Consider the following 13220-nt stretch of genomic DNA (forward strand, 5'->3'; position numbering starts at 1 on the left):
GATAGCTTCTCTTTTCTCCACCCCCTCCTCCACCACCACTAACAAAACAAAACAGTAAGTGGTTACGAGGGGGTGGATCCAGTTTTTCTTGGGCCTGAAGCTTCTACTACTTGGTGGATTGATGCTCTTTAAAGAAACAATATGAAAATATCTTTCTTTTGCATATTAAACACACACACACACACTCACACTCATTCGTCCATGTGAATTCGTTATTTGGTCTCTCCCAGCACCTGAGAAGTTCAGGTGAGGGCCCAGAGGCTTGAGCTTCTTTAGCTTCATAATTATCCTGCTCTGGGCTCTGGTAATCACCTAGCAAAACACTGCCCAGGTGCCTTTCATCCCACTCTCTGATCTGCCACCCCTATCCCACCCTGGGCTGAGGGTAGAGGCATTGCTCTCCCTCGGGAAGTTCTCAGCTCTCTAAGGCGCCTTCATGGGAGCCCTGAGCCCTGAGCCCTGGCTCTTCCAGTGACCTGAGGCTTTCCTGCTTCCCATGCACTAAAGCTTCAAACCTCATGCTCCACGAGAAAGAGAAATCATCAACCTGACTGCTGTAGCCTTGCAACTACTCACAAATCACCTCAGTCTGCTTCCTCCCTCAGGTCCTCTGCATTCTACCGAAATATGAAGCCTTATTTTAAAGACTTTTTTTCCCTTCAGAATCTCTAGGAATTACTAAAGAAAGAAAGAAACTAGATCTAGATTCCAATTATCTTTGTCAGTGATTGCTGTGTAACTGTGGGTGAATCGCAGTTTAAGTGGGCAGAGAGTCTCCAGGTAATGGACGTTGCCAAGAATAGCAGAAGTCCAGGCCCTGGTGTTCCTATAATCTTTACTCCCCAGTGGGGAAGACACTGGGGTGGAGGTGGAGAGCGCCGGGCTTGTGAACAGAGCAGCATTGGTCAGTGTCGATAGGTCTACTGCAGGAGAGGGAAGGTAGGCTGATGCAGCCCAGGCAGCAGATTCTCCAGGGGACAGAGTGGGCCCAGCAGATCTTGGGGCCAGTGCCTTAACCTAGGGAGTTCAGAAACCCTTTAGTGTTGCCTGTCCCACTTTACTAGATTCTTCTCCCACTGAGATGTGGCTGGTGAGTGTGGGAGAGCTGAAGGCTGGGAGGAGGAGACACTTGTCAGTGTGCTTCCTCTTGCTCCTAGCTCCTGCAGACCTGCTCCTGTTAATCTGTTTCTGCAGGCAGCATCTCTCAGCTGCTTGCATTTGATAGCTTGTTTTGCATCTAGATTTATTCCTCCCAAAAGTTCTATCTTGAGGCAGATGAGAGATTATTTAGGTGAGTACCATAATTGGTGTTCATGTCTCTTTAAATCACTTTTAATGTTGTTTGAATGTTGGACCTTAGATTTGCTTGTATGTGGTGTAGCCTGTGGCATTGAAGAGCCGATTGCCACCAGTCAATGATTTACATATTAGATATATGTCGTGGTTCATTGAATTCACATGTTTAATAACTTCTATAAGAAGGTGAGACTGGTAAATATTTCCGTTTCCACCAGAGGAAAAACAAAGTGAGGAGGATGCCTTCAATCTAGAGGCAGCTGCAAGGAGCTGGGAGTTCCTAGCTTCTCATCATCCTTTTAGATATCTACCACTCATTCTATTAAATCCTCACTTCTGTAAGCATAAACTGCCTTTTTACCTGGTGGAAATGCAGCATGCCATTAGAATGAAGTGTTCTGTTATTTTTACGTCATAAAATTAAGATATGATCCAGCCATCAGGAAATGTAAGTCAGCTAGGTTCCCTGTAATTAATTATCTGCAGAATATGCCTGTATGTGCTGTAGTATATGAGTTGCTGGATGTCTGATGTCAAAGCAGTTCAAAGGAATTATTCCAGTTTATTTTAGAAAATGGCTGTTGTAAAGTTGTGTTTCCATTCCCAAGTAGTCAGGTGAATGAAGAATGTAACTTGTACTTTTTGTTTCTTCTCTTTCTAGATGTACTGCTGTCACTAAACATTGGCCCATTTGAAAGCGCTAGGGAAGCTCAGCCATCAGTATGTCCAAGTACAAACTGATTATGTTAAGACATGGAGAGGGTGCTTGGAATAAAGAGAATCGTTTTTGTAGCTGGGTGGACCAGAAACTTAACAGTGAAGGACTGCAGGAAGCTCGGAACTGTGGGAAGCAACTCAAAGCTTTAAACTTTGAGTGTGATCTTGTATTCACATCCATCCTTAATCGGTCCATCCACACAGCCTGGCTAATCCTAGAAGAGCTGGGGCAGGAGTGGGTTCCCGTGGAAAGTTCCTGGCGTCTCAATGAGCGTCACTATGGAGGCTTGATCGGTCTAAACAGGGAGCAAATGGCTTTGAATCACGGTGAAGAACAAGTGAGGCTCTGGAGAAGAAGTTATAATGTGACCCCGCCACCCATTGAAGAGTCGCATCCTTACTACCATGAAATCTACAATAACCGGAGGTATAAAGTGTGCGATGTACCTGTGGATCAGCTGCCACGATCTGAAAGCTTAAAGGATGTTTTGGAGAGACTCCTTCCCTTTTGGAATGAAAGGATTGCTCCTGAAGTATTAAAAGGCAAAAACATTCTGATATCTGCTCATGGGAATAGCTGTAGGGCACTCCTGAAACATCTGGAAGGTACCATCTTTATGCTACTACTAATTAGAAGTTGCTAAGTGTTATAGTTGGGCCTTAATCTAGAAAACACATGGTTTCTAAGCTAACAATGCACAATTTACGTAATAGACTTTTCTTCTCTATTCCCTTTTGTCACTTCAGTCTTTTAAGAATCATTTTGTTCTATAAATCAAAAATCCTGGGCCTTTTACATTCATATCATCTGAAACAGATTCTCGGACTTGAGCAAGCCTCAGAATCACCTGGAGGGAGAGCTTGGTTGACCACAGATTGCTGGCCCTGGCCTTGGGTTTTCTGAATCAGTAGGCCTGGGGTTGGGCCTGAGAATTTGCAATGCTAAGAAGTTTTCAGGTGATGCTGTTACTGCTACTTGGGGTTCTCCCCTTTGAGAACCACTGATCTAAAGGATGGTGTGGCTTTTGTTGGAGTGAAGTGAAAGGAGGCTAAGGAAGGAAGAAATTTCTGTAGAAATGGTATTCAAAGTAAATTTATTTGAGTCTTTCAAGATAAATAAAAATATCTAGACTTCAGTTTTGCTTACATTCTCCCAACTTGAAACAATTATTGCTGTGTTTTCAGACCTAAGTTTCCTGAATAATTCTTTTGTTCCAGTCCTCTCTTTCCAGACCATGCTTAGTCATTGATTGGGAGAAAGGGGAAGGAAAATAAAAGGATGGCTTACTGGAAATAATCAGTAGCCTCAATTTTATTTTAACTGCTTGATGTTGTGTTCTAGCTGTATTCCAAAATGTACTGTATTGTTACCTTCCTCTTAAGTAACATGAACTAAATGAACTCTTTTGAGGACTGGAGCTCACCAGTTTTGGGCATCAGTGATTGCACTGTGACACCTTCTGGGGATTTCTCGTTCCCTTTTCTCTTTTCACTGAATAATCCCAAACGGTTGTGCTTTTTGAGTGACCTGCTCCGTCTGGTGTTTTCCTGTCTATGATCACTGTCAGCAGTTAGCTTTCTGGTATTAGAATGCATTTCTCCAAGATTCCTCTTCCATTCTGCTTTGCTTTTCTACCTGAGGCTGTGAAAAGTGAAAAGGTTGACACTGTAACTGAAAATAGGTTATTGGTAACAACAAAATGAAGTGATCTCTATGAGATTTTATTGTAAACTTTTTAGCATGTGTGTTTTTACCCCTAATTTTTATAACATAGCCAAGAGCCAAATCATTACTCATATACCTGCATCTATTAGTTGTGCAGAGATTGGAAATCTACTGACTTTATTAAAAATTTTATTGACTAGAGAGGGCGCTCAATCTGTTTGTGTGTGTGTGTGTTATTTACTCAACTACATAAAAAGTTCTTTCTTGTTCAGAATAGTCAGATATTTGATTAAATGGTACATAACTTCATCGTTATTAGACTGTAGTACTTTATTGTTTGCAGAAGAGTTGAGGGTCCTCTTAGGACAATAACTAAGTGAAATTCAGAGTTTCCAAGATTCTGCCAGAAGATGTGTTCTACCTCACCATGCCAATTCCTTTCTCCAGAGATGGGACTTAGACCTCTTTGTGGCCAGGCTCCCTTCCCTAAAGAAAATGCCATCGTGTCCTTCAGGATCCTCTTTTCTTCCCCATCTCAGCTAGGAAATCCTCCTTTTAAAGACAATTTCCTGCTGTTTAGTACCATTTACTCGTCACCTATCCTCAGTTTAGATCTCTTTAAGATTACTCTGCATCCCCAACCACAGCTCATTCTAGATACCCCCTCCTATTAGTGCATTGATGATTTAACTATTTGTTATTTATGTATTTTTTAAGGAAATAGGAAAGTTTAACAAATGGTAAAGAAGATTGCCACCATGGTGATGACAGAGGGAGAATTACCTGTGGAGGGCGAGGTTGCATATAGAAAAGCTTACTTTTTATGTTTGAGGGAGGTTTTGAACCACTAATTTATTGAAAAACAGTCAAATGGTATAGCTGCTTTGGAAAACAACCTGGCAGTTCCTCGATGGGTTAAACGTAGAGTTACCATATGATCCAGCAATTCCACTCCGGAGGTGTATACCTGTGTTAGTTTCCTAGTGCTGTTGTAACAAAGTACCGAAAACTGGATGACTTAAAACAATAGATACTAAATTTCTCACAGTTCTGGGGGCTAGAAATCTTTAATCATGGTGTTGGCAGGGTCATGCTCTCTCTAGCAGCTTTAGGAGAGAATCCTTTCTTGCCTTGTCTAGCTTGTGGTGTTTGTTGGAAATATTTGGCGTTCCTTGGTTTTTACATGCATCACTGCAAGCTTCCATCTTCACTTGGTGTTCTCTCTGTCTGTATCTCTGTTTCTTGTCCAAATTTCCCCTTTTTATAAGGATGCCAATAGTATTGGATTAGGGCCTACCCCAATGACCTCATTTTAACTTGGTCACCTCTATGAAGACCTTATTTCAAAATAAGGTCACATTCTGAGGTACTGGATGTTAGGACTTCAACGTATCCTTTTGTGGGGGAACACAGTTCAACCCATGACAAAATACCTAAGACAAGTGAAAACATATGTACACAAAAACTTGTACACAAACCTTCATAGCATTATTATTCATAATAGCCAAATGTGGAAGCAACCCAAATGCCCATCAACTGATAAATGGATAAGTTAAATGTGGTATATCCATACAGTGGAATATTATTCAGCAATAAAAAGAAATGAAGTACTGATACATGCTACAACATGGATGAACCTTGAAGCATTGTTACATGGAAGAAGCCAGTCACAAAGGATTATATGTTGTAGGATTCCATTATATGAAATGTCCAGAATTGGCAAATCTATAGAGACAGAAATTAGATTGTTTCCTAAGGCTGGGGTGGAGGTAGAGGAAGGGATGGAATGAAGAGTGACTGCTAGTAGGTACAGGGTTCCTAGTTGGGGTGTTGAAAATGTTCTAAAATTGATTGTGGTGATTGTTGTACAACTCTGAAGATACTAAAAGCCATTGAATTGTACACTTTAAGTGGGTGAATCGTGTGGTATGTGAATTACCTCATTAAAGCTGTAAAAATAATTTAATCAACAGGATTGAAAGATTAAAGGATTTGACATTGGCCTAGAAAACAATAGTTTAGCACAAATCTGTGGAAGTGCTAACAAAGTAGAAATGCATGGATGTGGAGGGTAAAATAAGGAAAAAAATTAAAACACAGCTTTGACCCCTGGGACAGAAATGGATTTACAGGGATTGCTGAGAAATTAGCAGGCATTTGTCCTCAGGCTTCGTTTAACCTTTCTTTTGTTTTTTATTTATTTATTTTTCCCCCCAAAGCCCCAGTAGATTGTTCTATGTCATAGCTGCACATCCTTCTAGTTGCTGAATGTGGGACACGGCCTCAACATGGCCGGAGAAGCGGTGCGTCGGTACGCGCCCGGGATCCGAACCCGGGCCACCAGCAGCGGAGCGCGCGCACTTAACCGCTAAGCCATGGGGCCGGCCCCTAACCTTTCTTTTGAAGGTCTGTTTTTTAAGTTGGATCTATGGAACTAAATTACCTTTCAGAGATGAATGAAATTGAAGCAACCTTAAATTATAATTCCTATCCCTATCACTATAAACAGGCTTTATAGAAAATGTTTTTATTTGGGGATAATTGATTTAAAACAGTGGTGTTCATGCTGGAAGAGGTAAATTGTATGAAGAGACTCGAGTAGGAAGTCTGTGAATGTGGAAGAAGGTGTAGGGCTGGCAGCTGTCTGCAGGAGAGGAAAAGGGAGGTGTACCTGAGGGAGATGGGGAATGGAAATGCTAAGGTTGGTCTGGTGACCAGGGAGGATGGCAGACATTTGGGGAAAAATTTGGTGGAAAAGTCAAAATGTGCCATTAGCCATAAGCCCAAAGCTGGGGAAACAAATAGAGTGGCTGTGAGGATTGAGATTTGTCCATAGGAAGACATAAGGGTGGTTTGATGGAGAACAACTTGGTTCCTTTTCTGGCCTATAGTACCCCCTGGTGGTACTATTGTTAAGATTCGTGGAGTTCTTTGATGTTGCTCTGTTTCCCTATAGGGACTTACTCCCACGCCTGACATGGAAGAAATTATTTCACTTGCATGAAATAGACTGGACCAGATTTTAGGCTCACTTCATCGATTAGTTATCATCTCTTGTTTTAGGAGTCCTCTAAATGCCAGTCTCCACTAGCAGAATTATCTTACAGTGTGTATGGAAAAATCAGATCCAGGTATTCTGTCACAGCTGTAAGAATTAAGCATAAGTACTTTCCCAAGAGAAATAGTGTGTGTTATTACTTCCATATCATTCCAGTTAATTTAGTGAGATTTCAGCCCTTTTAAAATGTATTCTAGATGTATATGCTCACTGGAATAGGAATACCAACATCAGCCCTCTTACCTTGCATGTCTATCTTTGAAGAGTTCAATTTACAGGGCTTCATGTGGTACTTGATAAATCCCCAACCTAAAAGAAAACATTCCATTGAATTTGGGTGCTAACTTTTCAAGACTTCAAAAATTAAGTAATCTCCCTTACTTTAGGGGGAAAATGTAGATTTTTGTCTTATAGGAAGGACTGCTTGCCGATTTATTTGTGTGTGTGTGTTTATTGTGTTAAAAAACACATATCATAAAATTTACCATCTTAATTGCCAACTTATTTTTACTGTAAAGTTATATGACCACACACCCCCATTTTCTGGTTAATACCTGTTATCTCAGTGCAATTATTAATAGCAACTCCTTTCACTTTCAAAACTACCCCAGCTTGGATGATAAATTATATGGTCACCTTACCATAAAGATGTTAGCTTTCACTGGTATTAGGAATGAATCCTTGAAATGGGTGTGACCAGGTTCCATATTTCCTATAAATACAAAAGCTGCTAAATTCTTTGCATTGATTAAATCAAAAAGTAAAAAATTCGTGTGGTTGTAGATTCATCTGATTCCTAGTCATGCTTTCTAGATATGTGTATATAAAATTCTCTGCTATAAAACAGAATCTTTTAAGGAACTGGGGCTATTTTTCCCTATATTGTCCTTAAACTGCTTGACAGACTTAAAGCATTTTACCCTCTGCTGGGGAGGAGTGTGGTAACTGATAGAATCCACGACAGCATACCATTGTATCATAAAAATACTTCCTTACTGTTTAAAGACCGTAACTTGAGGTGGGAAGAATGATGATCCAGTCAAATAACTAATTAGAATGTTGGTCTACCCCGGAATCTCAACGTGCCTTAAGATCTTTCTACTAAGAGTACGCTAGTATTACTCATCTACCCTAGATGGTATATACCTCAACAATGGAGAGTGTTGGTTCTTAAGATGTTATTTTGCTTCTCACCTGTTTGGTGCTATGACTTTTCCCTAACGGCAGTCAACTCCTGTCTGACCCTTCTTCCATTTCTGGGAAAGAAGACAGGTGCTGTTGAAGGAAAATGAACCCCAGACAGACCTCAGATGCCTTAGCCGTCATCATGATAATTAGATGGAGTCGTGAACTCCACCCAAACCCGGTTCACTGAGTCTCCACACAGGATTATCACCTGGGCTTTTTTGTTTTAAATTTTTATGAAAAGTAACCCTTCTCTTGATCTGTTCTTTGTTTGGAATACTATATTGTAAGAAGCTGAGTCAAGAGCATCCTTGGCAGGTAAACCATAAAAAGGTAATTTGATGCAACTAATTGAGCCTTAAATTATTACTGCCGTTACCCTAACATTGTGGTCTGTGTATAGCATTCCCCGGTACAGCTATACAAGGTGGCCCCTTTTTGAGTGCATACTGTGCGTTAGTGCAATTTTAGGCCTTTTACAGACGTACCTTGTTTAATGTAGGAACTAGAACAAGGCTCTGCACTCACTGGAAAGCTATGGTTCAATACAGTGTTTTACTCTGTTGTTTAGTATCTAGGTCGTATTTTTTATTTCATTTATCAATTATTGATCTCTAAGCTGTTTTGCATAAAGAAAATGCTTTAATAAAAAGGAGCAAACTTCTGATATACCCAACATCATGGATGAATCTCAACTGCTTTATGCTAGGTGAAAGAAACTGGGCTCAAAAAGCCATGTATTGTAAATTCACGTGTTGAAGTGCTAACCCCTAGTACCTCAGAATGTGACTGTATTTGGAGATAAGGTCTTTAAAGAGGTAATTAAGGTAATATGAAACCATTAAGGTGGCCCTAATCCGGTATGACTGGTGTCCTTATAAGAAGAGGAAATTTGAACATAGACACATGCAGAGGGAAGACCATGTGAAGACGCAGGGAAATAACAGCCATCTACAGGCCAAGGAGAGAGGCCTTAGAAAAAAACCAATACCTTGGTGTCTTCAGAATTGTGAGAAAATAAATTTCTGTGATTTAAAAAAAAAAAAGCCCCAAAAAAAACCTCCACTATGCATTGTGTGATTCCATTTATATGCCATTCATGAAAAGGTAAGTCTAAGATTAGTTTGTCAGTTAGTAGAATTAAATGATAGCTGCTACGTACACCTACTTGTGCCTTTGAAAACTAACCTGGGGGGCATTGTTATGCTTTCTGAAGACTTCAGGAGCTATTGGTGCTGACTTTATTTAGCGCTTAAACCGTGGTCAGTGTAGGGAATTACCTTTTAAAGTCCTTCTCCTTAAGATGTTATGTGTAACCTGCTGAAGTTTCGTACCTCGAGTTTTGTGAGCTCCTCCAGTAAAGGTTTTTCTGTCCCCGAACTATTTCTGTTAATTTGCCACCAAATTCTAATTTCTCTTCTTAAATAGGCCTTCCATCTGTCATTTTTCCTTCTCACAACCACCTAGTCAAGGAGTGGATCAACAAGGGCCTCCTGGAGTCAACACAGGAGAACAGTACAGTGGGAGGCAAATGTTGCTGATTTGGAGCTGGGTAACATAGGAACCACGCATCAGTGGCTAGGATAGGCTTCTTGCATGCTGAGGAAGGCCTACCCTGTCAAATTACTTATTACATAATATCTGCTCATAAATTGTATATAATTCTGGGATTGCTTTCCTTTTAACTTCATAGTAGTTCTTAATACTTTCAGAAGGACTAACACAGACATGTGGAATATTATAGAGTAAGAAAATCCCTACTTAAGGGACTACTTTACTGATTTTTAGCAGCATAAACAATTACCTATGCTGTGCTAACAAGTCCATGTTAAAGCAGGGCCCACTTCTGGCTGGTTCAGACTCTCTCGAAGCACCACCATGAAAACTCCTAACCCAGGCTTAGTATCTAAAAGTATCCTGTTCTGTAGCGTTCCAGACAGGCGTGTGTTTCTTTCTCTGTGGTTGGCATAGTCACTTCCTGTTTGTTTCCTGCTGGCCCACACTGAAGGAGAAGCCAGGTACTGAACCGAAGCATTAGGTGTAGTCTGCATCTCGCCAGCGGAAGTGGATTGTTTAGTCTGAATTCCAGCACAGGACTAGGCAGTTTCAAGTTTGGAATAAGAGTGGCATGCAGGAGACTCAGGATAGGCAGACTTGGTCCCTGAAGAAGGGTGGGCAGCAGCACATGTCACAAGGCAAAGAAGCGGTGAGATGAAATTAGAGAATCAGGGAGGAAAGGTCAGCAGGGACTCGCTGTAGGGACGGGGACTGACGAGTCAGTCACCTTTGGCATTTTAGTGTGATATTTTCAGAAGCAGCCAATTCAGGCCTTTCTTCTGTGAAGCAAATACTTGTCTAGTTACATGGTTAAGCTTTCCCTTGTTATAAGTATAATTGATTTATAGAAACCTTTATTTTTAAAAGTTGTAGGCCATTTAACTATAAAATTAAATGTAGAATGTATCCTCTCTGCCTTATTCTAAATTAGAGGCTGTTATTCTGTTGTCATATTACAATATTCAAATAACGCGTTTCCAGTTGTTCTCTGTCCTGTCTTTAACTTGTACATATATGGAATTCAAATCTTAAAGAATTATAATTAAAAATAGGTAGATCATCTCTGAAATTCAGAATCTCCTGTGTCAGCTCTTATTTTGGCAATAGAAGAAGACAGAACTCTTAGCACAAATCACCCATCGGTGGGGTTTAAATGGTGACTTACTTGATTGGGAGAGGGAAGTAGGACATGCGTGGCACCTCATGGTGGAATGATTTGATCGAAGCTGTTGTCTTTTTTCTAATCCCCCAAAATATGCATTATAGAATCGGGGTTTCTGCTTGTCCTGTGACAAATCGGTCTCCCTGAACATCTTTTCTCCTATTTCCTAATATTCAGATTGTGAGCAAACACTTTGGAGAAAACCAAAGAAAATATATAGAAGACAAATTTAATTTGAATTGTTTACTTCATTAGCACTAAATGCAGACAATCTTTTGTTCAACCTTTTCAACCTTCTCTTTTTTTCCTGGTAAGGTAATAAAGGGAACCCAGTCTTTAATCAAGGCGTCAACAGTAAAAGACTAGCTATAGTTTGAAAACTCTGAGTTCAGATTCATTCACTTCAGCTATGCGCTGAGGGTTCGTTAAATCATATACTGTTCTTGGTAGAGGATATAGCATCTACAGTTGGACACACAAAATCCTTACTTTTGAGGAGCTTATGTCTCCATTTTAATCTCTTTCTGAAACTCAGCCAATACTGTCTCTGACAAAGTCCTCAGAGTGCTTTCGTATATAGGCTTTATGCATTAGAGTAGTTAGTTAACATTTTATTCCTTGTAGCCTTTATATATAAGAAGTAGATCTGTATAGTATGGACAGTTGTAATAGTGGATCGTCTAGGTAAATAATTTCTGGATCCTAGCAGCCGACACATAATAGCGTTTCTTACAGTTGAACAAACATTTACTATATTCTTGCAGTGGGTGAGGCACTGTTCTAAAAGCATGAGTGATACAGGGGCGGATAAAACATGGTCCCTGTTCTCAGGAGCTTATAATCTTGGTGGGAGAAGCAAGCATTTGCACAGCTGCCTCTACCAGAGGCAGAGTGGAGTGCTGTAGTGTATGTACAGTGATCTTAATAACTGTCTGTGGTTCGTGTTTCTGCTGCAGTGACTTGGGGGAAAGGGCTCGTAGGTACGAATTTGACTTTCTGAAGTTAGTCCTGTATGCAGAAAATGGAGTTGTTTGAATTTCTCCTCATATTGGCCTTGAGTTACCCCTTTGACTTACCCCCAAACTTTCATTATTTCTTGCTTGAAATATTCCAGTCATTTAAATTGATTGCAGTTGACTCCTAGATGCTCCTACATGAAGATTCAAGAATTAAAGACAATGGTTGAGGACTCATGAAGGGGTGGATACAAAAGGAGAGGGATGGAGAGGGGTAGATGCAGCGTGAGAACTCGGTGATGTTTCCCTTCAGAACATTCTTGGATGCTGTAAAAAATCTAAGCCAGTTATCAGACAGGGGCTAAGATATCTGGTCACTGGCTTTAACTTCCATGTGATGTTCCAGTTAATGAGTTTCTAATACGATATTACATAATACAGTATTGATTCAGTTTGGTTAATCCAGTGCAGATGCGTTATTCTAGCCTTGGGAGTTCTGTTTGCTTAACTTTCTTAGGACAGAGAATGTGGCTAATGCCAAAATTGAGTAATGAGTAATGGCTTCACTGTGGTTTTTCCTAATTTACTAGTTTAAAATTTCAATCGCTTTAAGTCTTATTGACTGATTATTAACCAGTCTAAGTAGTTTAAATATTTCTAAGTAATTAATCTGCTGTGTGAATGGCTTGAGTAGTCATTAAAGTGGAATGTCAACTTTAATTTAGTTATCGGAAACGTTTCTGTTTTTGTTGAGCTCTCTTTCCTTCGTCGGTGGAATATTATCATTCTTGTGGCCTTTGTTTAGTTGGCTCTTTGATTTGGTCCCACACAAAAGTGGGTTGTTATCTAAGCCATAGGCATGAGCTTGAGAGCAGTGCTATGAAAGAGAGGACCTGTTAGATCTGAGGCCATGGTTAAACAAGTGAGTCCCATGTGTGCTCCTCACCTCTTGCCAAAGACCTGGAACTCTTTTCTGAGGTCACAGACTACCACCCCTAAACCTGGCCATCATCATCCCAGTATGTTAGCTCTTTCATGGGGGTCTGACAAATCTGTGCATGCCCTTTATTAGTCCTGAAAACATGAGAACACTGAGTGTTGCTGTCCAGTTAGTGCATGCCCGCAAACGTTCTCCTCTCTTCTTATGCTGTGGTGGAAGTAGCTGTAGATGAGACAGATGATCAGAGCTGACATCCTGGGATTTGGGAATTAAAAAAAAACAGGTCCTATTTTACTACCTTAACAGTCTTGTGACTTGAGCAGTTTTGTTTAACTTCTCTGGATCTGTTAAGTATTTTTAAAACAGCTTTATTGAAACATAATTCACATACCATACAATTCACCCATTTAAAGTGTACAGTACAGTAACTTTTAGTATATTTACAGTTGTCCATCCATCACCACAGTCAGTTTTAGGCCATTTTCCTTAGCCTCAAGAGAAACCTTATATCTAGCTGTCACTTCCCAGTCCCCCCACTCCCTCTAGCCCTAGGCAACCACTAATCCATTTATGTCTCTGTAGATTTGCCTATTCTGGACATTTCATATAAATGGAATCATACCATATGTAGTCCTTTGTGACTGACTTCTTTCACTTAACATAACCTTTTCAAGGTTCATCAA

The 13220-nt window shown here is 40.3% G+C and overlaps 1 protein-coding gene across 1 annotated transcript in view; it reads left to right on the forward strand.

The window, feature by feature from the left end:
• Positions 1-13220, forward strand: part of BPGM (bisphosphoglycerate mutase) — a 32719-nt gene that overhangs the window by 10298 nt on the left and 9201 nt on the right. The window contains exon 2 of the mRNA XM_004430739.3: positions 1958-2619. Coding sequence (XP_004430796.1) covers positions 2019-2619 — 601 coding nt within the window. The 5' untranslated portion in view covers positions 1958-2018. The remainder of the gene's footprint in view (positions 1-1957; positions 2620-13220) is intronic.

This window comes from Ceratotherium simum, chromosome 1 (assembly GCF_057802395.1).
Source record: "Ceratotherium simum simum isolate JZ-2026a chromosome 1, ASM5780239v1, whole genome shotgun sequence".
NCBI classification, from domain to species: domain Eukaryota; kingdom Metazoa; phylum Chordata; class Mammalia; order Perissodactyla; family Rhinocerotidae; genus Ceratotherium; species Ceratotherium simum.